Source organism: Gossypium hirsutum, chromosome D13, assembly GCF_007990345.1.
Source record: "Gossypium hirsutum isolate 1008001.06 chromosome D13, Gossypium_hirsutum_v2.1, whole genome shotgun sequence".
NCBI classification, from domain to species: Eukaryota; Viridiplantae; Streptophyta; class Magnoliopsida; order Malvales; family Malvaceae; genus Gossypium; species Gossypium hirsutum.
In genome coordinates this window covers 4518018-4545773 of record NC_053449.1, presented here as the reverse complement: position 1 = coordinate 4545773, position 27756 = coordinate 4518018, and the positions used below count along the sequence as shown (strand labels likewise).

The window sequence follows — 27756 nt, the reverse complement described above, 5'->3', positions numbered from 1 at the left end:
TTTCACTATATTAAATATGAAATATTTAAATTTATATAATAAAAATTAAATTAATTATAAATTAAATAAAAATAAAATAAAATATGATTTGATTTGATTTGATTTGATTTTTATCCTTTCAAGTTTAATTTATTAGAATTTCACCTATACTTTTAAAATTTAAGAAATTAATATTGAAAAATAAAAAAATTTTAACCCTACTAAAATTAATATTCCAATTTAAATAATTTTAATATAAAATTATTTAGATTACCCTTTTCTAAACTAAATATAGAAAGAAAATTGGGTAAATAAATAAGTGAATAAATAAGAATATCTATTTATAGACAATATTAGATAATCTACTTAGAATTTTCTAACTAAAAGTTCATAAGACAAACCCAAACATTGTCATGTTTCTCGGTTCTTTCTTACAACCCAAGCTGACCCTTAACATCATCGAAGAGTCCCCCCCACCGAAAGAAAAAAAAACCAGTAAAAAAAAAAACAAAAAAAACCCTCCCCTTTGCTCTTAAAGTCCCCTTCATTCCATTACAAAAATGTCCGAACTCTGATATCCCTTCACTTATCTTTCCACCACCACAATTCCACCAGTTCCAAGCTTCTTTTCAAACAACAAAACCCCACATGTCTTCCTTTTCGGTCCGTTTCTTTGCTCCACAACAGCCGTTACTGCCGTCCACAGCTTCCTCTTTCAAGCCCAAAACATGGGTTATGGCAGCTCCCACGACGGCGCCAGCGACTTCGGTGGATGTCGACGGGCAGAGGTTGGAACCCCGAGTTGAAGAACGAGAGGGGTACTTCGTGTTGAAAGAGAAGTTCAGAGATGGCATCAACCCTCAAGAGAAAATAAAGATCGAGAAAGACCCTTTGAAGCTTTTCATGGAAGCTGGGATTGATGAACTCGCTAAGATGTCGTTCGAGGATATTGATAAAGCTAAGGCTACAAAGGACGACATTGATGTTAGACTTAAATGGCTCGGCTTGTTCCATAGGAGAAAACATCAATGTAAGAAATTAAGACTCAACTCGGGACCTTGTTTGTTCGACCTGTATTAGTTTTGTTATTGACTATTTTTTTGGGTCTTTTTTTATGTCAGATGGGAGATTTATGATGAGATTAAAACTACCAAATGGTGTAACAACAAGTGCACAAACACGGTACTTAGCCAGTGTGATAAGGAAATACGGCAAAGAAGGGTGTGCAGATGTTACGACAAGGCAAAACTGGCAAATCCGTGGAGTGGTGTTGCCTGATGTGCCTGAAATACTTAAGGGTCTCGACGAAGTAGGCTTGACGAGCCTACAGAGTGGCATGGACAATGTGAGGAACCCTGTTGGTAATCCTCTTGCCGGCATCGACCCCGAAGAGATTGTCGATACTCGACCTTATACCAACTTGTTATCTCAGTTCATCACCGCCAATTCCCGCGGCAATCCGGCTTTTGCCAACTTGTAAGTTCCTTGACACTACTAGCCATGGTTCCTTGGAAAGTATAATGTGTTGGATTTTTGACATGTTTTCGTTTTCGAATATAGGCCTAGGAAATGGAATGTCTGTGTCGTGGGGTCTCATGATCTTTACGAACATCCCCATATCAATGATCTCGCTTATATGCCGGCGACGAAAAACGGACGATTTGGGTTTAATTTGCTGGTTGGTGGGTTCTTTAGTGCCAAGAGATGTGATGAGGCCATTCCTCTTGATGCTTGGGTCTCAGCTGATGATGTGATTCCATTGTGCAAAGCTGTGTTAGAAGCCTATAGGGATCTTGGATACAGGGGCAATAGGCAAAAGACTAGAATGATGTGGCTGATTGATGAACTGGTGAGTTCGTTTTTGTATTCGTGTTCGTGTTCATATTCGATTGTTTTTTAGGAATCGTAGGCTCAAAAATTTTGTTTCGAAATGCAGGGTATTGAAGTGTTCAGATCAGAAGTAGCCAAAAGAATGCCTCAGAAAGAGTTGGAGAGAGCATCTGATGAAGATTTGGTTCAAAAGCAATGGGAAAGGAGAGACTACCTTGGTGTCCATCCGCAAAAGCAAGAAGGTTTCAGCTACATCGGCATTCACATCCCAGTCGGTCGAGTCCAAGCCGACGACATGGACGAACTAGCCCGGTTAGCCGACACGTATGGCTCGGGCGAATTCAGACTCACTGTGGAGCAAAACATCATAATCCCCAACGTTGAGAACTCGAAACTAGAAGCATTACTAAACGAGCCTCTATTGAAAGACCGGTTTTCACCCCAACCAAGTATTCTCATGAAAGGGCTAGTAGCTTGTACTGGTAACCAGTTTTGCGGACAAGCCATTATTGAAACAAAAGCTAGAGCCTTGAAGGTGACGGAAGAGGTTGAAAGGCTAGTGTCGGTGAGCCGGCCGGTGAGGATGCATTGGACCGGTTGCCCCAACACGTGTGGTCAAGTCCAAGTGGCGGATATAGGTTTCATGGGGTGCATGGCAAGGGATGAGAATGGGAAACCATGTGAAGGGGCAGACATATTCTTGGGAGGGAGAATTGGGAGTGACTCACATTTAGGAGAGCTTTATAAGAAGGGTGTCCCTTGTAAGAACTTGGTACCTGTAGTTGCTGACATTTTGGTGGAACACTTTGGAGCTGTCCCTAGGCAAAGGGAAGAAGGGGAAGATTGATTCAAAATCAACTTCATTTCATTCCATTACTTCTATATTTGTTTTATTTTTTTTTTCTAATAACCAAGAAAAATGAAGGGTTTGAAAGATACTGGGGAGGATTAAATTTGGAGAATATTGATCAATGGCATGATGATGAAGGGCTTTGTATTATAAAATATGTAACATTTTCAGCATATGTATTAGAATAAAGTTACTGGTAATATATTTTCAGTTAAAATTTAGAGATGATCATGTTTGAAAGAATGCTTTTTCCCTCTGTTTTTCTAATAGGGAGTTTGTTGTTTAAGCTTTCAAGTTTGAATTTTGTGGGTGGAAATAACATTGAAGAGTTTTACATTCAATTTTGAAATCAATCGGAATTTAATGTAACTATCAAGTGTAAAAAAATCTCATGAAAAAAGAAAAACTATGTTCTAATAGCAATAATTAAGCTCGAATTCGAATAGTAAAAATGTAGGACATACCAAAAAAAAAAAATTCGAGTTGATCATAAGCTTGTTACTATTTGAATTCATCTCAGTTTGATTATACCCTTTATTTTCTTGGTTTTAGATGGCGTAATCAAGTCAAGTTGAATTCAAATAGTAACAAGTTTAAGATTAGCTTGAAATTTAAGGCTCGATATTTGGTTTGAGCTCTATTGAATATCAATATCTAAACTTGAGTTCAACTCAAGATTTAATCGAACTATTCAAACTCAATTAAGCTTTTTTTTTTTTTTTACTATTATCAATTTTTGTACTCAAGTTCATGCATATTTTAGCTTTATCTATATAATAATAAAAATATAAATGTATAATATAAAAATATATTAAAATGAAAAGCTCAATTAAATTTGCGACTCGTTCCAGTTAAGTATAATGGTGCTCTAATTCGGCTCAATCGATAGCTTGAAATTCACTCAATCGGATTCGAGTTTTTTTCGAGTTAAACTCGAATAATTCGCGAGCACCACTACCTCATTTATACTTAGAATTTTAAATTTTATTTTTCTCTATATTTTCTATTGACATAATTTGATACTTCTATTATTATTAATGTAATGTTTTAATTAAATCACAAACACAACTCAAATAAAATATTATATTAGAGTTGTGTGACCTGAATCATTGTCAAAGAAATAAAATACAGTAACAAAATAAAGGGATTTGTAGAAGGCTTAAGGCTGAGGGTAGATATAGTCGAAATTCCTCTTATATATTCTATTTTCAACATTAGTGAAATTTCTTTTCCTCTGCCTGTGGTTTTGCCCGGAAGAGTTTTCCACGTAAAATCTGTGTTTCTTTGTTTTTTTCTTTTCTTATTGTTTCACCATCGTTTCTATTATCATTATTGACGTTAGTTTTAACATATTAGTTAAGCAATGTAAAATTGTTTTAAAAAGCTTAAAACTCCAAATTTATGATAAAATTATCCTTATCAAAATAATTATTTTTCACTAATTTATCATCTAAAAAGAAATCTAGCTCAATCTCCTTAATTATTATTATTTTTTAATTTTTACATCACTCGAGTAACAAAATTGTTTTAAGTCTTTAAATTATGATAGTAATAAGGATGAAAATAACAATTTGCCCGATAAATTAAAATTGTTTCATTTAATAGAATGGGGATTATTAAGGTCAGTGAGTCTTAACTTGGTTGGCATTGAAATTATTGTCAAAGTAGAAAAACGTAGATTCGAGCACGTTAAAACGTTTTTTTTTCTCTTATTTCTTCTTATTTAAAGGTTGAAAGGAATTATGTGTATTTTTAAGTATTGTATAAAAAAAAATTATTAAAAATATTGTTCGTGGGCTTTTTGGGCTCACAAGCCCAGGATTCCTTTTAATTGGGCACAAGTTTAGATGGATGAATATTGAAGTTGTCCATAAAATTTTATTTAACACGCTATGTGTATCAAAACTTGGTTTTATGTAGCTGTATGAATAAAGTTTTGATTTTGTATATTTTTAGAAGAAAAATAATTTAAACTATTTTGTATATTCATATATGAACTTTGATTTAATGTGTAATATCATCCATGAATTTTGATTTTACATGATTTTATATGTAAAATTTTGATTTGATTTAGTTTTCACAAATTACTAACAACATTATCTAACTAGCACCGTTTTACATTGATATATTGCGTATACAAACAACTATAACAATCTAATATGAAAATAAATGTATGCAATAATTTCTTTAAATGTGTACAATTGAATCAAAATCAAATATTCATGTATACATATGGACCTCAGTTCAAGTTCCATTAGTATAATTGTACCAACTCAAAGTTCATATATCAAATTACACATTGAACCAAAGTTCACGTATGAATTTGATATTTATCCCTTTTATAATAATAAGCGCAAAATGGTATCACAATGATAACGATATTAATGATATATGATAATTGAATCACTTTTAATGCATTAAGGAAGCCGGTTAGTAATTAGATTTAAGTGTAATTATTGAGTTCCATTGAATTGAGTGTCATTGGAGTATCCAAATCCAATTACTAATTGTATTAGTGATATATGTAATTGAATCACTTTTAGGGCGTGTTTGGAAAGTCAGGTAATAATTGGATCTAGGTGTATTTACTTGTAATTACACATTTGTGACATGTTTGGATAGCCATTGTAATTAGCTTGTTCCACTGAATGGAATGTAAGTGGAGTATCCAAATCTAATTACTAATTGTATTAGTGATAAATGACAATTGAATACTTTTAAGGTGTGTTTGGAAAACCAGTTAATAATTGGATTTAAGGTGCATTTACTTGTAGTTACACATTTGTGGCACGTTTATATAACCACTGTAATTAGAGTGCAATTGAAGTACCCAATTACACTCTCCAATTCTTACGAGAGATTGTATAAAATTGAAGTAATTATGCGCGTAATTACAAACAATTATACTTAAATCCAATTACTCTATAACTTTCCAAATATCATTCTACATAAGTTATGTTTAAAAAGTTATTTTTATATAATAATATTTTAATTTTAAGAAATATTTTTAAAAAATAATTTATGTTATTTGTTTTACTAATATCCCTTTAAATAATTTGAAAGTTTTATTGAGTAACAATAATTTCTTATACATTTTGACTTACCAAATAATTTAATTAAATTACACCGTATTTATAATTATTTATTTATATTTGATCAAAGACTAATCGATAGTAATAAAACGTATATGTTCAATGTTAGAGAGAGAATAATCAACAAAGATGGAATGCTAGAATAATTAAATACAAGTGCATAAAATATTTATTTTATTAACAATCATATTGTTGAATATTTTCTTAGACTGACCTATTATATATATGATGATTTGATTTTAGGTTTTGTTCAAGTATGTCTGATAGCTTTTATAATAAATTAATATATTTTTTAGAAGCTAAAATTACGTAGTTATATAATTACAATTTATACGACCAAACATACCATAGGGAATTATGATCTAATTGCAATTTATATTATCAGTTAAACACGTCTACAGAATTAGAATTATATAAAAATTACAAGAAGGTGTAATTACTATCTAAGTAAATACACTTTCATTTAATTACCCCGTGCTGCCCAAACATATTAAATAAATTGAAATTTACGTATGTAAAATATACTAAATCAAAATTTTCACACATTATTTATTCAATTATATATATACTTTTAAGATTTATTCCAAATATAAAACCTCGTAATTTGCCTCGAGAGACGGGAGAGGAAAAGAATTAGAAAACCTTCAATTAGGGCTTAGGGGAGAATTTTAATATTAATGTTATACGTGTTTGATTGAGTTGATGTCATTCATTAATTACATTTTAACTTAATTATAAAATTGTCAAAAGTTTATTTTTAAAGGTATATACCAATTTTCGATAAATAAGTGGAGATTGTTAGTAGTAATAAGTTAGAAATATTTCAAAAAGAATTAAGTATTAAACCAATGGTTCTTCGAAAAGACACTTAAGAGCAGGAGAGAGATGAAAGATTATTTTAATTAATTATAAGTTAGTATAATATTATGTCTATTTTTTATTATTTCAAATTAATATTATAATTTTTAAGAATTGTAGTTCCAAATTTCTATATTAATTTTAATAGTATTAATGTATTAATTCAATGTTAATTTATCTAATTACTTAATATCTTAGTATCGGTTATTTTTCACTTTTTTTTATTTTTATAACTTCAAAAATATTTTATCCTCTTAATTATTTATCAACATTAATAAAAGCTTATTATAAATTAAATAATCCTAATTTAATTAGTAAATATATATTTCTTAAAACTGTAAAATTATATTATTTAAAAAATTAAAAAATAAACACATAAAATCACGCAAATGGAACATGACATTAAAACTGGTAACAATAAGAGTATTTGAACCCAAAATTTTAGATACAACATAATTATATTACACGAAAAACATAACATAAATAATTAAATATATGAGTTTGTCCAAATCTAAAAAACTGAATTATAAATTTTCAAAATTCATGCAAAAACAAACACACGAGCATGTGGCATATATATATTTGCTATAATGATTTATTTTATCCTTTAATTTTAAAAAAATATATTTTAGCCTTTCATTTAATATTTTTGTTTCTTTTAGACCTGCGTTTTTAATAAAAATAACATTTGTTAACTTTGCTGATGTGGCAGTTCACGTGTATACCACATCAACAATTAATTAATTATTTTTTAAAATTCTAAAAATTATAGAATATTATTATAATGTTTTTAATTTTATTCTTTTTTAATATTTTTTTGAAATTTTTATATTTAAAAAATTAATTAATTATTGATGTGTCACGTCAACAAAATTAATATATATTAAAATTTTTATCCATTTTAAGGTGATTTGATAAATAATATAAATTAAAAAATTAAAAAAAATTAAATGAAAAGCTAAAATAACTTTATTTTATAAAATTGACGGGATAAATAAATCATTATATATATTTTTCTTTTCCCTTCTCTTCTTTATTTTATTTCTTAAGAAAAGAAGACATTACCTTAATTAATATTCCTAAGCTTAGGTGTCATGAGTTAATAATTCAAATTCAGCTATCACATTGCTTAGGGATAGCTTTTATAGATAGTTATTGATAGGTTAATAATTCAAAATTAACCCATTTTTTTCCCAAAAAAAAAAACAGATTTCATCAAATTGGCTTTCCATTATTTTGCCTAATAAAACAACCACCTACTAAAATTTTTAAGGTAACTTATTAAAATAGTCAATTTTATTTACTTCCGATTACATTTTAGTTATTTATATTTGAAATGTTACTTTTTAGTCACTTACGTTAACATGTTGTAACATTTTAGTTATTGAGCCGTTGTCGTTAATGGTGTAATGGTAAGTTGACGACCTGACGTGACACATTAAATTATCATTTCAAACAAAAATTTTAGGTTAAATTATACAATTGGTCCCCATATTTTTTCGTCTTGAGTAAATTTTTTTTCTTTTATGTTCTTTGAACTTTCCTCTTTTTTTTTCTTTCTTTTTTTCCCATTCTCTTCTCCTTCTCCCTCTGTTTTCCTCCTTTCTCCATATATTTTAATGTAGTTTTTCTATATTTTTCATTTGTTAAAACTTTTTTATGTTTATGAAAAAAGAAAAGGCAAAAGCTGAAACCAAAATAAAACTTGCTTCACATATTCTCACCCCACGATTACAAACCCTCATTGTCCATCATCGCTTTAACAAACCAATTTGGATCTCTCAATGACCTAGTCCACAAGCTTGCCTCACTCGAAGACCTCGCCAATCGTGATTTATGGCAATCCACCCTCAACAAAGTTTCCCGAGCCCTTTCCCTTAACCTCCTAACCAATCCTCACAACCACCTTATCTATCTTACCTACAACATTCTTGCCCTATCAAAACTACGTTGTTTCACGAATTCTTCAAACGAGCTTTACACTCTCAATGACTAAAACGACCACCATACGAAACTTACCATCAACTTTACCTAAACTAGTTTGTTCCATGCTCCCTTTCTCTCTTTGATTCATCCATGCTTGACTTCCAATCAAGCTTAATTGGGAATATCCAAGAAGGTTTAGATCAATTGTATCGTTTGCTTAATTTTATTCGTCAGAAAATAAAGGAAAAGGGAATGAAAGGAAAAATCTACATGATTTTGTAAGAGTTTGGAAACAGAAAAGAAAAATTGTTTTGAATATAAAGAATTCAATTTATGTTTATATTTTATTAATGATATGTTTTTTTTTTGTATTGATTAGTTAGATCCAACTTTAATTTCAAAATTAGGTTATATTTAAATCGAGATTTGATTAAGAATGGTTGATATTCAGTTTTGAATAAAATTCAATTTAAGAATCATGTGAAAGAAATAAGGACTTGGTTTACTTGGTGCGCAAAGATTATGTTTCTGCCGTGAAGAATATGAGAAGAGAAAAAAAAATAAAAGGGAAGAAGAAAAGGAAAATAAAGAAATAAAAAGAAAAAAATTAAATTGTTCAAACAAATAAAAGTATAGGGGCTAGTTTTAACAAATAAAAAATATAGAAAAACTATGCTAAAACAAATTGAGAATGAAGAATACAAAGGGAGAAGAAGCAGAGAATAGAAAACAAATGGAAAAAAGAAAGTTCAAAAAACATAAAAGAAAAAAATTAAATTGCTCAAAACGAAAAAAATATAGGGATCAATTGTAGAATTTAACCCAAAATTTTTATTTGAAATGATAATTTAACATGCCACATCAGCTTACCCATCAACAGAAATTAACGCTCAATGAGTAAAATATAATCTGAGACAAATAAAAATAATTATTTTAATAGTTTATCCAAATTTTTATTTAATCGGTGGATTGGATCTGATTTTTTTAATCCATAATAATTTCCCCATTTTACCATAACCTAGTAAGTTTAACTAAATCTTAAATAATAATCAAAAGCCACATCAAGAGATAGGTAGGGCGTTCATCCTCAAATTTTAAAAGAATTATAATTGCTGAATTTTATGTGAAAGGTAAATTGCATTAAAAAAAATTGTTTGTGCGACAAAGACATTTGATTCGTATATTTCAATGGGTACAACCCCACAAAATTGCTCCATTGCTGGATTCGTTAGCATCAAAGACCTCCCAAAATTGTCACTTACATATTTTTGATAGAACAATACTCGCCCAAAAGAAAAATCACCCAATCTTAGGGGTTCATATACATTGTGACCCTATAACCGACCACTCGAAAACGATGAATCGACCAATTTGTTTTCCTCGGAATCAGACCGTAATGATTTCGAATGGTCAACATATGTTGCTAATCAGAGCCTGCATTATTGTTGAATTTTAGCTTCACATGTTGTCAGAGTATAATGTTTATGTGTTAAATTAATGTTGAGAGTTGGTCATTTGGTCTTTGATGTAATATATGCTCTCCCATTGTTTGCTGTATTTTCATGTTATATCACCATCTTATTTGCTGCATTTTCACGAAATTTCCCACTTCTGAGGAAACACCAATCACTGTTTAAAGAAAAAGTAAATGACAGGGAGAAAAAGAATTGGGATCACAATTTAAGGTCAGAAATAGAGTTGTCTGTCGGTTGAGACAGGCCATGGCTTTGATTTTATTCTAAAAAAAATGTTATACATAATTTGATGAATAACATCGTTATTATTAATATAGAATTATTTAACATTTACATATTAAATATAAATTAAAATTTATGTATACTTTTTTGAACCATAATTAAAATTTATTCCTAAATAATCTTATTATTTTGAGGATGGTATAGTTAATTATATATGTACGCACAGATGCTGCTAGGAATGGAGTTGTGGAGACAATTGTGAGAATTATTGTGACCACTTTTAGAAACACAACTTTCTATCACAACTTAATCTATTTTTTACTTTTGTTGTAATTGTGTTTCATCTTTATAAATCATCAATAAAATGAAATGTATTTAAGTCCAAATTCAAATAAAAACGTTTTCAAGTGACCGCAATAAAAGAGGGGATTATGTCTAAAGGATAAAGATTTGAAGAAAAATCTGTGCACACAAATTTCGAGTCAAAATTTGACTTGTAGTTTTGGAGTCAAATTTTATTTATCAACTTCGAAAAGAAGATATAATCTATGGATTTCTTAATTATAAAGAAAGTTCATTTGATTCTTTTCTTCGGTTGAGTCTCGATCTAAGGGTCATCGAGACTTGATCTTAAATCAATAATGTTTGCTTCAAGGGTCACCGAGACTTGATCTTGAAAATAAGTTTTTTTTCTAAAGACGACTTCCTTCAAAAACAACTTTTGACCTCCTCTCTTTGGTAGAACTGGATCTAAATGCGGCTTTTCTTCAAAACATATATGGTGTCATTGCAAGTTTTTCAAATTCTTCAATTTCTTCATAGATTTCTATAGAAAACTTCTATATTTTTTGAACTTGTGAAGGTGTAAAATGGTTTGGAGAGGACCCATTTTTACAGTGCTAGCCGGTCAAGTAGAAGAGTGTTGAGTATGACTCCTATTTCAGTCAAATTTGAGAAATAATCTTTCAGTTTAACTCTATTTATTTGTTTCAATCAAACTCTGATTAGTCTAGATTATTTTATTATTATTTGACCTATGAATTTAGCCTATAAATAGGCTCTTTTACAACTTTAGAAAATACACTCATTAGAAATTAGAACTCATAACACATTTAGAGAATTTTATGCTTACGTTTTGAGAGTTCTTTATTTTCGGGGTTTAGTTTTTATCTCCATATTTTGTACTCTTCATTCTTTTGCCATTATAATAAAATTATCTTTGCCCGTGGTTTTTTTTATCCTCTTTGGATGGGGTTTTCCACATTAAATTTGTGTGTTCCATTTCTCAATTTATTCCGCTATTTTTTTTACTTGTTGCTTAATCGGGTTAATCTCAACAAGTGGTATCAGAGCTAGTTTAATTTTCATAGATCAGCCTATTTAGATATGGCAGCAACAATGTTTAAAATTGAGAAGTTCGTTGGTAAGAATCTGTGGCAAGTTCGGGTGATGACAATTCTAATTCAAACCGGCTTGAAAAAGGTTGTTACCGGAAAAAAGCCTGAGAATCTAAATCAAACAGAATGGGAAGAGCTTGATGAAAAGGCCTTGTCTGCAATCCAGTTGTGCCTCGCGAATACGGTATTGCAGGAGGTATTGATGGAGAAGACCTCATCTGCCTTGTGGAAAAGGTTAGAAACTCTTTATGCGATTAAGTCTTTGGCTAACTGTTTAGTGTTGAAACAACGTCTATTTACATTTTGCATGAACGAAGGTGAGCTTCTTAGAGATCACATCAGTTAATTCATTACTCTTTTAAATGATTTAAAGAATGTTGACGTTCATGTTGACGATGAAAATCAGGCTATGCTATTATTGTGCTCTTTACCCCATTCATACAAGTCTTTCAGGGAGACCCTGATTTATGGCAGAGACAAACTCTCATTCGAAGATGTGAAGAGTCATTTTTTGAGTAGAGACAAACTCAACAACGAGTTTGGTTTAGATAGCAAGGCAGATAGGCAAGCTTCCGTTTTGGTAGCATCAAAGAAACGAGACAAAATGTGTCAAATAAAAAAGCTGTTGAGAGTAACGAGGAAGATGTAGCTGGTGCTAATTTGACCGATGAAAGCGGTGATGGTTTCTTATTAGTGTCAACGAGCAATAACTCGAAGCTCACGTCTGAGTGGATCCTAGATTCGAGATGTTCTTTCCACATGTGTCGCAATAGAGAATGGTTCTCCACATACAGTTCGGTTGAAGGTGGAGTTGTGCACATATGTAACGATTCATCTAGTAAGGTAATTGGTATTGGCACTGTTAAAATTAGGATACACGATGAGACAATTAGGACACTCTCAGATGTCAGGTATGTACCTGATTTTCGAAAGAATCTCATCTCCTTGAGTATTTTAAACTTGAAAGGATGAAAAATCAACATCGAGTCGAGTGACATTAAATTATTTTGTGGAGCTCTCGTTTTGTTAAAAGGTAAAAGAACCGGCAGTCTTTATATTTTGGAAGGTTCTACAGTGACCGGTGAAATCAGACGTCCCTCGTCCGTTATGGAGTCGAATTCAACTCGTTCGGAGCGGAGGCAACTTGGTCATAGGATGAAAAAATATATGACTGTTTCGTTGAAGAGAGGTTCTTTTTTGGATGCAAGTTTTGAAAAGTTAGGGCTGTGTTCGTGAAAATCAGACTCGGGTTAATTTTAATTCAGCAGTGTACAAGTCGAAGGCTAGAAGTCTTTCAGTTTCTAAGCACAGATTCGACTCAATTAATTATCTGCATAGTTCAAGATAGGCCTGTGGCAGGCTTTGGTAAAGATGGAATTATGAAAATATGAGTCAAGGTGGAGATTTGTTGAGTATGACTCCTATTTCAGTCAAATTTGAGAAATAATCTTTCAGTTTAACTCTGTTTATTTGTTTCAATCAAACTCTGATTAGTCTAGATTGTTTTCTTATTATTTGACCTATGAATTAAGCCTATAAATAGGCTTTTTACAACCTTAGAAAATACACCCATTAGAGATTATAACTCATAACACATGTAGAGAATTTTATGTTTACGTTTTGAGGGTTCTTTGTTTTCGGGTTTTCGGGGTTTAGTTGTTATCTCCATCTTTTATACTCTTCGTTCTTTTGCCATTATAATAAAATTATCTTTGTCCGTGGTTTTTTTATCCTTTTTGGAGGGGTTTTTCCACGTTAAATTTGTGTGTTCAATTTCTCAATTTATTCCGCTATTTTTTTTACTTGTTGCTTAATCGGGCTGATCCCTACAAAGAGAGTTCTTTTAGAATTTAATTTCTATTTTGAGTGTTCCACAAGAATTAAACTCTTTTATTTATTATTTATCTCATATTAATTTAATTAATTAGAGATGAAATAACCTTTAAAAATATGTTTTCTTTATAGAAGAGTTCTAAAAGGATTTAAATATTTTATTTATCTCTTTATTAATTTAATTAGAGATAAAAAATAATGACAAATGATGAATTTTGGTTGGTCCAAAATTTCTCCCTCTATAAGATCTTCTCAATCTTGAAGTCTTATTTGATATCTTATGATAAGATAAGATAAGATGGCATTTTTGAATTTGTAGGATGGTTGTGTAATTTTGAACTAATTGATAAAACTATTGTTCTTTATATGATGCATAATGATTGAAGTGTTTGAAAGTGAGTTTTTGAGAGAAAATATTTGTTCATCTCAAGGTCTAATATGGGAGGATTTTATCTATCATTTTTAGATGATTGTCATTAACATATTTGAAGGCAAGGTGAATTTTGTGATTGTTTCTGTGGCTAAAATAGTTGCCACAAGTTCAGGCACTCTTTCATTGCCATACTTGTCTATTTTCAAAGTTGGCAAATTTTAGAACAAAAGTATTGAACTATCTATTTTGAAGATAGTTGGATGAGTTAAAGCCCAAACCATGAAGACCAATTGAGTTAAAATTGAAGACTTGAAGATTAATTTTTGCGATTCAAGTTTGGTTACTTGCCGAACAAGTAAAATCACTTTTTATAGTTGAAGACTTTCAATTTCACCAAGACACTAATGGAATTATTATCCTATGTTAATTTTTAGCTTTACTTTATAGAAATGTGATTAGGTTATAACTCTTATATAAGCAAAACTTAAGTAATATATAAACTTATGTTTTGTCTAGGTTAATGAGAGACCGAGGGTAACCAAGAGATAGAGAATAGCACAAATTTTTTAAGTTAAGAATTTTTTATGTGTGCATTATTTTTGTAAGTAATCAAGAACTATAGTTGATTGCAAAACATAGCTTTCGAGGGGGAAGCTTAGTGGGAGAGTGATCTAGCCTTTTTACAATGATGAGGTCACTAAATTGGTGAGTGTTAGACTGATGTTAGGAATTAAATCATTGGTTATACTGTGAAAAAGATAATGTATCATTGCTCTAGGCAAGGCCCCGCAGACATAGACTAAGGTTGAATTGTGTAAACAGTCTTAGTGTTTATCTTTACGTTTTCACAAATTTGATTTCATGGTTAAAACTGTGACCACTGTTCCAAGCACTATTTTAGTCACAATTTCTGTTTGTAGAGGAATTACACCCTTGTTTCTACAATTATTGTAAACACTTGTTGGTGATTGATAGAGCAAAGTGTTAGAATCAAATTAGATCATACAAATGTGAGATTATAACTTCAATGAAATGAGTTGGCTTAAATCATTGTTCTTTGTACTGTAATATTTTTTATGAATTGTGTTGGGGATAAACCCAAGTAAGTAATGAACAAGAATAATAACGAACAAATTGAAAAGATCGAACACACAAATTTTACTTGGAAAAACTCCTCCGAAGAGGATAAAAACCACAAGCAAAAAGAGATTTCACTAATAAGAGAAAAGTACAAGATGAAGAGAGTAAAACAAAGATAAATCTAAAACCTTAGAAGAAAAACCCCTTCAAATTGAAACACAAAATTCTCTCTTAATTGTGTTATTTTTTATGTATAAACCTAGGGTAACTATAGTCCTTTTATAGGCTGAAATTCGTAGCTTTTATGACTAGAATATCCCTAGATTAATTAGAGTTAAGTGAGAGACCAAGCCAAAATTTAACTGAAAGAAAGAAACTAAGAAACTTGAGGAACATGTCTCCACATTGTGACGTGGCATTCCATGTCATGTGATGAGGAGGTGTCGCGTCGTCAGGATTACGATTTTCTTCTCGTCAGGACGTCGGCAGCTTATTACAATGTCGTGTCTTCTCTCGTTGCGACATCTATAACGCTCCAAAATTTTAATTTCTGAATTATTAAAATTTGTTAAGTAATTTATTTTGGTTTAGTGGTTAAGTATTGTGAGTAATGTGTATGAGGTTCTAGGTTTGAATCCTACTATTCCTTCAAATTTTGTTAATTTTTGCCCAACCCCTGACCTTGGATATTAGATTTATATATTATTTTCACTCAATTGATGACATAATGAGTCTGTTGGTTCAATGGTAAGGTTTTAGTTTACCCATTGGTCCTGTGTTTGAACCCCTATGAGTGTAAAGTGGAAATATTTTTATTCTCATACTTTGTGCCGCCCTTGTGTAGAGATTAGGTTAAATTCAAACTCTAGATAATCTGATAAGTTATCAGGAAATCTAGTTAGTTGATATTATTATTTAATTAAAATAAAAAAAATTCTCCAAAATTCTCCCACATTTTTCACATGTTCCCCACTTCTCTATCACTATTCTTTGTATCATCTAAATTTTGGTGGTTGGTGTTTTGATTGAGTAGATTGCACTCCAATTCTTGTGTAAGTATTGTATATCATTCTTCCGCTATCAGGGTTTTTTTCGTTATCTTTTTTTGTTAAGTTGAGGGTTATGGTGTTTTGTTCCTCGTTTTAATCGCGTTGGTGTTCTAGGTGAAGATCTCGAGATGTTTGACCCTTTGGCAATTTAGTTGTTTCCGTTACCTGTTGTTTTTGCAAGGGTAAGTGATTAAAGTTACAATTGGGGGCTAATACGGTTGTTTAGGCATAGGGTTTAGCAATTGCGATTGAATTAGTGACGCATAATTCTTAAATTCTAAAATGTCTGTTTAGGTACTAGAATTCTCACTATGGTGTTTGCATCAAGAACCAATTAGGTGTGTAACACAAAACTCAAAAAATAGTAAACGATGCGAAGCCGAAAAATGGGCTGTCAACGTCACACAGCCATGTAAGCCATACGACAGTGTGTTAGATCATGTGGGCCACACGGGCTAGGCCAGTTAGGCCATGTAGGCTACATAGGCGTGTAGGCCCAATTTTTTATAAATTTAGTTAAGGCTGGATTTGAAGTGCGATTTGAGATTAGCCACTTCATAGGCTTCGATAAGTGTTGTGTATGATATATTGTTATGAAAACTGATATTCTATCTCTGTTTATATGACATCTGAAAGTATGGTTTTATGTTTTGATGTGTTTAGCATGTGTAGCATGAATGTATCAGATCTTTGAATAGTATTGCATGAGCATTCGGGTAGGATATTGATAAAATGGAGGAAGCGTTGGCAGTTTAATAATCTACCTTATCTGGTAGCTAAGACCACATATATGTTATGGTGGCATTGCCACACTTATCTGTTTTTGGCAGCTTGCCTGCACTATTCTGAAAAGTGACATTCGCTCACTTATAGGTGTGTGGGGTTGAATGAGTATTTAATACCCTAACTGGTGTGTAGGGATGGGTGAATATGGTGTGTAGCAGATGAGGGTAGGATATGATTCTGTATTTGATTATGCATCTAATTTTGTATTTGATCATGCATCTGATTCTGTACCTGAACTACAATTGTATATATTTTTGTTATTTTATATGCATCTGATCTGTCGTGTAGGTTGGGTTATACGCTAGGCTCGAAAGCTCACCCTTTTGTTTAATTCTCTCATGTAATTAGCAAACCTAGGAGCGGACGACGTGCGGTAGCTTGGAATAGGATTCTTAGACTTTTGAACTGTAAACTATTTTGGACTTTACTTCCGTTTTAGCATACTTTTCCAATTTAAGAAGTATTAAATTTCTATCTGCAAAATGATTTGTTGCAAACAAAACCACGGTTTTCAAAACCTTATAGCTTAATAAATTTCACTGCAAAACGTTATAATCACTTTAAAATATTCTTGTAATAAAGTAACGGTTTTAATAAGAATTTTCCCTAAAACTGGAAAACAGTTTATTAATGTGAACATTGTTTAAATCACATGATTTCAAAGTAAATTTTTGGGATTTCAAGCGAGTTAAAATAACTCGTCAAAATTCGGTCATAACGTCTGGATCAAATTTAAGGTATTACAACGTCACTCACTATTTTAATCTGAAATGCGAGATATACACCACAAATTAATTTATAGAGTAAAGCTCCATAAACATAGATTAAGTGTGTAAACATTTATGTTTTTTTCTTCTTTATCATTGTTTTTTTCTTGATGGTATTAGATTTGAATTTAATATCAATTATTTGAATTTAACAAAACAACCGAAGTTTACTTTAAAAATAAATCAATTCTCTTTTCTATTAAAAAACAATCATTTTCCATGTATCATATAAACAAAACATATTTCAAAAATTTGGAGCAAAACAAAATGTAATTGAGGACCACTTTTTCCAATGTAATTGGAACCTTATATTTTTTTGTCCTAATGTACTTGAGGGCCACTTGTTCCAATGTAATTATTCAAACTTTATATATATATTTAATACGATTTCTACATTTTCTTATATCAGTTTTATGATTTATGAATATTAATTTTGTTGTGCGGAAGCGTGTAAAAGAGTAAAATTATTGTACTAAAAAATCACACTAAGTTCAATTCCCAGGAAAGAGAGGTGGATCACAAGGATCGCTTAAGTACCAGGTCTTTCCTAGCTAGAATATCCCTCAATCGTAATTTAATAGCACAATAAATCACTACAATCACACACATAATTCATGCAGAATAATACAATAAAGAACACAAGAATTTAACGAGGTTCAGCAAATTTTGCCTACGTCCTCGGGCACTACCAAATATATTTCACTCCAAAATACAAGTGAGAATTTACAAAGAGAGAGAGAGAAAACAATGCCTTAAGTAGAGAATGGCAAGTTTGAGATACAGAATGAGAGATGGTTATGCCTATTTATAGTTGAGGTTCAGGGATCAACTTGCAAAGTCACTTTACAATTAGGGACCATATATTGCAAATATTCAGATTTTATTATGCCAATATCTCGATACCCATATCTTTGACTTTCCAATATTTGATACCCATATCTCAATATTTGATACCTATATCTTTGACTTTCTATTATTTGATACCCATATCTTTGATTTTCCATAAATATGGATAATTCCCAATAATCTCCACCTTGAAGATTTGATTCGAGTAATCTTATCTTCACACAATTCTCTCTGCCTTTGTCAACAACACTTGATAGTGCCTTCTTCAACTGTTAAACATGCAGAATATTGATCAAGTTCAAATAATGTTCGAACTTGATTGTTGTTACCACCTTGGTCATCATATCTGCGGGATTATCTGCAGTCTTAATCTTCTGAAGGTGAATTTTCCCCTCATCAATAATTTCCCGCACAAAGTGGAAACGTACATCGATATGCTTTGTACGTGCATGATAGACTTGATTCTTTGCTAAATGAATAGCACTTTGACTATCACAATACACATTAATATGCTCCTGGACCAATCCCAAGGTTTTAACCATACCTTGTAACCAAATAGCTTCCTTTACAGCCTCTGTTACAGCCATGTATTTAGCTTCTGTGGTTGACAACGCAACTGTAGACTGCAGTGTAGACTTCCAACTTATTGGTCCTCCAGCAAGAGTAAACACATAACCAGTGGTTGATCTTCGTTTGTCCAAATCACCGGCATAATCAGAATCAACGTACCCAACAACACCTTTACCAAGTGTAGTATCCTACTTGAACAGTAATCCAATATCCATGGTCTTATGAATATACCGTAGAATCCATTTCACAGCTTGCCAATGTCCTTTTCCAGGATTATGCATATACCTGCTCACTATACTAACTGCCTGTGAAATGTCGGGTCTTGTACACACCATTGCATACATCAAGCTACCTACTGCATTAGAATACGGAACTTGTAACATGTATTCTTGTTCCGTATTTGTCGAAGGAGATAGTTGTGCAGAAAGCTTGAAATGAGAAGCCAACGGGGTACTTACAGCTTTAGTCTGCTCGTTCATGCCAAACTTCTGTAGTATCTTCTTTAAATATTGCTTCTGAGATAAACTAACTCTGCCATAAGCTCTATCCCTACATATTTCCATGCCAAGGATCTTCTTAGCTTCACCTAGATCTTTCATCTCAAACTCAAGGTTGAGTTGAGTCTTCAATCTCTCAATTTCAACTTTACTCTTAGATGCTATCAACATATCATCAACATATAAGAGCAAGTATACGAAAAATCCTTCTTGTAGCTTCTGAAAATACACGCAATGATCAAATTTACTTCTTGTATAGCTTTGCCCTTTCATGAACTGATCAAATCGCTTGTACCACTGCCTTGGAGATTGTTTCAATCCATAAAGCGACTTTGTCAGTTTGCAAACCCAATTTTCTTTATCAGCAACCTTGAATCCATCTGGCTGAGTCATATAGATTTCCTCTTCCAAATCACCGTGTAAAAACGCAGTCTTCACATCAAGCTGAACTAGTTCAAGATCATATTGCGCAACCAAGGCTAGCAAAATCCGAATAGACGAATGCTTCACAACTGGAGAAAACACTTCATTGTAGTCTATTCCTTCTTTCTGAGCGTAACCCTTTGCTACTAATCTAGCCTTGTATCGAATTTCATTTTTATCAAGAAATCCTTCCTTCTTTGCATATACCCATTTGCATCCAATTGCCTTCTTTCCCTTGGGTAGTGTCACCAACTCCCAAGTCTTATTTTTATGAAGAGACTGCATTTCTTCATTCATTGCTTGCTTCCACTTTACACCATCAGGGTTACTTATTACTTCTGTGTAAGTAGAAGGAACATCATCATCTGTAATTGGAAGTGCATAGGCCACTATATCATCAAAGCGAGCAGGCTTACGAATCTCTCTTCTTGGCCTTCTATATGCAATTGAATCTTGTTACTGTAGAGATTCTTGGGTAGGAACCTCTTCATCATTTGTCCCTTCAATATTAGCTGGATCATCGTTAACCTTTTCAAGCTCCACCTGCTGCAAAGTACTACTGGTTTTGTCATCCTTTTGTGAATCCTTGTACTTCAACATGGTTGATTCATCAAAAGTCACATCTCTACTGAAAACAATCTTCCTTGTATCAGGACACCAGAGACGATATCCTTTTACTCCATCAGTTATACCCAAGAATAATGCTTTATTTGCTCTTGGGTCTAACTTAGATTCTTTTACATGATAATATGCAGTGGAACCAAATACATGCAAAGAATCATAATCAGTAGCAGATTTACCAGTCCACATCTCCATAGGAGTTTTTCCATTTATTGCAGCTGATGGCAAATGGTTAATTAGATGGCACGCATATGTAACTGCCTCAGCCCAAAATTCTTTGCCCAATCCAGTATTGGACAACATACATCGAACTTTCTCCAGTATAGTCCGATTCATACGTTCTGCCACCCCATTCTGTTGTGGTGTATCTCGAACAGTGAAGTGTCGTATAATACCTTTATCGTGACATACTTGTAGAAATGGATCATTCTTGTACTCAGTACCATTGTCTGATCGAAGTCGTTTGACTTTTCGACCAGCCTGGGTCTCCACCATCTTCTTTCATTTCAAAAATACATCCAAAACTTCATTTTTCCTTTTCATTAGATACACCCATACTTTTCTTGAATAATCATCAACAAAAGTAACAAAATAGTGCATACCTCCCAAAGAAGCCACTTTAGTAGGTCCCCACACATCACTGTGAACGTAGTCCAGAATTTCTTTTGTATTGTGAATTGCTGAACCAAATTTTATCCTCGTTTGCTTGCCCAGAACACAATGTTCACAGAATTCCAATTTGCAAGAATTTGCACCTTTCAACAAACCTTGCTTCGCCAAACTCTGCAAAGCTTTTTCACAAGCATGTCCCAATCGCATATGCCATAACCTGGTAGCCTCTGAATCTGCATCTTTCGTAAAAGCTGTTGATGTTGATCCAATAACTGTACTTCCATTTAAATAGTACAGATTATTCCTTCTCGTGCCTTTCATCACCGTCAATACCCCAGCTACTACCTTTAGTAATCCATCTCTCAAAGTGATTGTGAGCCCTTTAGATTCTAGGACCCCTAATGAGATAAGATTTTTCTTCAAGCTAGGTATGTAGCGAACATCTGTCAAGACTTGAATTGAGCCGTCGTGATTCTTCAATTGGATTGTACCTACTCCCATTGTCTTACAAGCGCTATCATTGCCCATAAAAACAACTCCACCTTCTAGTTCTTTAAGACTAGAAAACCAGTCCTTATTAGGACACATATGGTAAGTACATCCCGAATCCAAAATCCACTCATCTGTATGACATGCCATTGCCATGCCAACCAAGCTAAAGTCTGACTCCTCATCATGCTCCGCTACACATGCATCAGAAATAGCTTTACCCTTTTGTAACTTAGGACAATTCTTTTTCCAATGCCCTTTCTCACGACAAAAAGCACATTCATCTTTGGCAGGTCTCCCTTTGGACTTACTCCTTCTACCAGATTTGTTGCTGCGCGAACGACTTCTTACTGTTAAGACTTCTGTAATTGTATCTCTGTGATCTTTTTATCTTTCTTTCGAGTCTCAGATCTATACAACGCACTACAGACTGCATCAAATGTGATTGTATCCTTCCCATGAAGCAATATGGTGGTAAGATGATCATATTCATCAGGAAGAGAATTCAACAACAGTAATGCCTTGTCTTCATCTTCAAATTTCTCATCCAAATTTAGCAAGTCTGCTAAAATTTTATTGAATGAGTTCATATGGTCATTCATCGACATACCGGGTGCATACGTGAATCGATAAAGTTTCTTTTTCATATAAAGCCTATTTTCAAGACTTTTTGTTAGAAACTTTTCTTCCAGTGTATCCTACAACTTCTTCGCTGATGTCTCCCTCATGACAGAGTACTTCTGCTCTTTGGCCAAACATAGGCGAATTGTTCCACATGCCTGTCTATTGATCTTGGCCCACTCCTTGTCATCCATCTTGTCAGGTTTTTCTTCAAGGGCTATATCCAGCTCTTGCTGACATAAGACATCCAGGATCTCACATTGCCACATACCAAAATTATTGGTACCATCAAATTTCTCTACTTCAAATTTCGCATTGGTCACAGTAGTCTTTGACAATGACTTCCATTTTTTCTCCTCAATCCCAACTACAGTACATGAACAGTGCCGTGAACGATCGTATTCCCCAAGTACGAATCTAGCTCTGATACCAATTGTTGTGCGGAAGCGTGTAAAAGAGTAAAATTATTGTACTAAAAAATCACACTAAGTTCAATTCCCAGGAAAGAGAGGTGGATCACAAGGATCGCTTAAGTACCAGGTCTTTCCTAGCCAGAATATCTCTCAATCGTAATTTAATAGCACAATAAATCACTACAATCACACACACAATTCATGCAGAATAATACAATAAAGAACACAAGAATTTAACGAGGTTCAGCAAATTTTGCCTACGTCCTCGGGCACTACCAAATATATTTCACTCCAAAATACAAGTGAGAATTTACAAAGAGAGAGAGAGAAAACAATGCCTTAAGTAGAGAATGGCAAGTTTGAGATACAGAATGAGAGATGGTTATGCCTATTTATAGTTGAGGTTCAGGGATCAACTTGCAAAGTCACTTTACAATTAGGGACCATATATTGCAAATATTCAGATTTTATTATGCCAATATCTCGATACCCATATCTTTGACTTTCCAATATTTGATACCCATATCTCAATATTTGATACCCATATCTTTGACTTTCTATTATTTGATACCCATATCTTTGATTTTCCATAAATATGGATAATTCCCAATAAATTTTTTAAAATTTATAGTTGTCTTTCAATAATATTATTTACAATCAATTAAATCATGCCATTAACAATATTTGTATAAGCAATGTAAAATTACAATTAAATTACTATGTCAGTTGACAAATAATTTTTGGTATTATTTCATAACACTGATGTTTGGTTGTTTGTCTAGGTAGATATTATGAATCTGCTATCTACCTAAGCGGATGTTATGCAAGATGGAGTATGAGAAAAATTCAAAAATTCATAAATTGAGATAGAAATCGTAATCCACCTGAGTGGATCTACCTATATAACATATAATGGTTAGAGTTGTGTGACACGAATCTCGTTTGATTCGGTTTGAAAAGTTTGAGGTGCAACTCACTTGTTAAAGAAAAAATAAATAAACAGAGAAACAAATTAGACATTAATTATAACGGGATTGTTTAACCCTTAAAATGACTGTCGTTAAAAACTTATAGTATTGTTGTTTTTCAACATTAGTGAATTTTTCCCCCTCTGCCCATAGTTTTTCTCAATAAGGGTTTTCCACGTAAAATCAACATGTTCTTATTTTTCTTTTTTATTATTTTACGATCATTCCTACTACCATTATCGACGTATAGTATAACAATAAATAATCATCATAAAAAAACTTTAAAAAAAGCATCACCAAACATAGGCCTAAGGTAGTGCTTGGTACTTTCTAATATTATAGAATGTGATTCTTTTGGAATGTATTTGGTGAGAATGTGATTGCAAAGAAAGTTACTCTACAACGTTTGGTATACATTGGAAGGTATTGATTAAAATATCGGGAAAATTATATTTATCACATTTGGTTCGCTGAGTACTCTCCTAGGAATGTAATAGTAATTTACGAATTTACCCTTATTAAATAAAAGATAATATTCATGTATTTAATTTTTATAATAAACTTTATTCTTAACAAATATTTGGATTAAATATAATAATTTTTAATTTTTTAATTTATAATATTAATTGAAAGGAAATTTATTTCAAATTTGGGCTAACTAGGCTAAATATGTCAATTTTTTTTACTTGGCCAAATAGGTCGTTTTTTTTTCAAGATTTAAGGAAATACGATTTTGGAGAGAGTGTGAAAGCACGTCCAGCCGGATGAGCTTTCATGCCAACTGTGTAGAAAGCTCGCCTAGCTAGACGAGCTTTCCTTGACATGTTAGTAGAAAGCGCGCTCAGGTGGATGCGCTTTCACACTCTCTCTCCAAAATCGATCTATTTTCCTAAAGCCTAAAAAGAAACGATCTATTTGACCAATTAAAAAAATTGGCATATATTACCTATTTAGCCTTAAATTTGTCCTACATAAATTTTCTAAATATAATAAGGCACACATACTTGTTTTGGAATAAATTTTTTAAAAAAAATTGTACATATAATACTTGCGAAGAATCTTTTGAAGTAATAAAGAAAATCAAGTAGTAGGAGTTAAGAAAAAGAAAGGAGGCAATAACTTCTTCTTCTTCTTCCTTTTTAAGTCTATTAGTAGACAAATCCCAAAAACCAATACAACATAGGGTTAATTTTATCTTAATATTAATTTTACCTTTCTAATCTATATGAGAAAATAACATTCCTACATTTTATCATGAGAATCAGATTGCTATGTTCATGAGAAAGCAACTCCTAATGAAAAGTTAGATTCCAACAAAAATAAATAAAATTTGAGATACTATTTTCCAAGTAATTAAATTTTTAAGAAAGTAACTATATGTTAAGTGTCTATCCTTAACTCTATATAATAACAAATCCAATAAATAACCCACTTTTCTAATGGGCTAATAATTTGACTCAATTATCCAAACTAAAAGAATTTCTTTGTATTCTATTTATCATGAAATTACTAACCTTGCAAATTATTAGCATTTGTTTGATTTGAATTTTTGCTCTTAAGATCAAAAAAAAATTAGCAACTATTTGGAGCCATGTTCTGTTTTGTTTAATTTCTAATTAGTTTTCCTTTTTAAAATAAAAAAATCAAGTATTTTATTTCTAAACTAGTGAAAAGATTATTTAAAATATACAATTTTTTTAAATTTAGAAATAAAATTCAATTCGAATAGTTTGTAAATGTTATTCAATTTGATTTCAATTATTTTTTTTAAACAATCTCATTATAGGTTTTGATCATATTTGTTCTTTTTGAGGCAATATCTAGAACTACTCATAGCTCCTCTTCAACCCATAAATAGGAGAATAATGCACTTTAACGCATTCTAACCCATGTCCTCCTGCATTGGCAACAATATCTATACCAATTGAGTTAAGACTCAATCGACGATTTCAATTCAATTTTAAAAACAAAAATAGTTCGCAATTCACATTAACCACAATTTTTTTTTCCAAAACGAAGTTGGTGTCACAATAAGATTACCAAGTTTAATGTAATACAAGTAATGATAGAAAAAAATGTATATAAGCTTTGCTTTTTTATATTATTATATTGAGTAAATTAAATAATTCGACATTCAACTTTTACAAATTTTTATTTTGGGTATCAAAAAAAGTTTACAATATGAGCATTGTTGTTACATGCTTTTATTATTTCAGCCACCCGCCATTAATTTGCCATTATATATACTCATTTTAATCATTCAATTCTAGTAAGAGCCAGTTTAACATTGCTTCTAAGAAGCATTTTTGGGATAAAAACATTACTAAATAAAATGTTTTTGAGCTTTTCAAAAGTTTTTTTGGGACAAAAAAATCTTTGCAAAAACACTTTTTTAGCCAAAAGTAAAAGTAGAAAATTTTAATTTTTACTCTAAAGTGCTTTTTGGTCTAAAAAACTTTTGAGAAGCAATGGTAAACTAAGCCTAAGTTTTTATTTTGGTCACTTATTTTATTTTTTCAATTTCCTTTAATTTTTTAAGTAATTGAGTTACAAGTGATGTTGGGTGGTTTGTTGTTGGTCTAGGTTGGGAAGTGGTTGCTGACTAGATTGTGGTGGTTGTTGGGGCTGTGTTTGGGTTGAAAGGAATTCTAAGTTTTGGTTGGTTGTTCAAGGATAACAATAGAAGAATGAGCCATGGTGGTTCGGTCTACAGTTATTGTACCAATTGTTGATACAAGTATTCAACAAACAGGAGACGAAGGTGGAGACAGGAGTTCTCGTTCACCTATGACAAGTAGAAAGCTAGGATTCAAGTGTTTAAGAAGAAAGAGGGAAAAGGAGAAGGAAATTGGGTTTATACTTAGGTTTTGTTAGGGAAGAAGGAGATCCTTAGTCACTCGTGCTTTGGAATATATATATAAGGGGTCAACCCTTGTCCTCTAATGCCAGCTAGCCAATAGTATGGGAGTAGGCAACACCACATGGTCGACCAAGTAACAGGGTCATTATGGGTCAATTGTCGCCATATAGTGTACAGTTTGGTTCTACGTTGAAATTTTCCTTTCTAATGATGTATGATGTCGTTGCATCTCTGTGGTCCCAACAGAGGGTACGCATTGAGTGGTCTAAAAGTGATCCTCGCGGGGTGCGTAACAAAGGGTTCCCTACAGACTATTCTAGGCGAGGGGTCATTGTGGACAGATCACTAGGGGTCGTTTTCAATGAGGAGTTGTATGCAAACCATTCTCAGCAGAAGGTCGTCTACGAATCATTTCACGTTTTGCCACATGTCCAGTTATTATAAAAACATAACAACTTTTAACCATAAAACAAATAATATTGTTTTAGTATTGAGGAAAGTAACAAAACTCCTCTTCATAAGGTGAAACTAACAAAATTCTTAGCACTATACATACTATGAAAATGATGATTAATAATTGAACTTTAAAACAAAAGATATACAAAGGAGTTTTCTTTTCCAACATACGTGGGGAAAACACATTGGAAAAGGTAAAGTTGTAATCGAATGAAATCAAATCAGCAAACTCATGCGAACCATGTGTCTATGAATATCAAAACAATGATTCTAAGTCTCAATTTGGGAAACTAATTAATAAGCAAGAGAAAATATTACAAAAAGTAAACGCAATATCAATTAAATATATATATTTGATTGTACAAATCATCATTAAATAAATAAAAAATTAGTGGAAGATTATAAATAAATAAAAATAATTTTCTTTAAACATGATTAAATATAAATAAATATTAAAGCTTTAAACCCTAAATATTAATCAATCTGGGTTTCAATTTGATTCGTATAGGGATACAAAAGAGTAAGAGATTTCTACAAAAGAGAAATTTTGAGAGTTCAAATAAGAGGATTTTGTTGATTCATTTGCCGATCTAATTCACATGTATGTCATTAAATTAGTATCGTGTACCAGAATAAAATGTAAGACAATCCTTGTGACCATCTATTTATTTTCATATACCCAGCACGATACATACATAATATAGGGGAAAACGTACCATTAAAATGGACCATTAACGAATTTTCAGACGCGGATACATACGGATCCTTATTATACTGAAACGACTGTTGTTATTAGTATTAAACCAATATCGATTCATACAAGCTAAACCTTCTAATCAGTAATTGGGCGAAAGAAAGAACTT

General features: G+C 32.0%; 1 protein-coding gene across 1 annotated transcript; it reads left to right on the top strand.

Annotated features, from left to right (window-relative positions):
• The first annotated feature begins 347 nt into the window (after positions 1-347).
• Positions 348-2880, top strand: LOC107894267 (ferredoxin--nitrite reductase, chloroplastic). Its single transcript, XM_016819529.2, has 4 exons — positions 348-1009; positions 1101-1455; positions 1540-1828; positions 1916-2880. Exons 1-4 carry the CDS (start codon positions 628-630, stop codon positions 2654-2656), a joined length of 1767 nt encoding a protein of 588 aa, XP_016675018.2. The 5' UTR covers positions 348-627; the 3' UTR covers positions 2657-2880.
• Positions 2881-27756: the final 24876 nt, after the last annotated feature.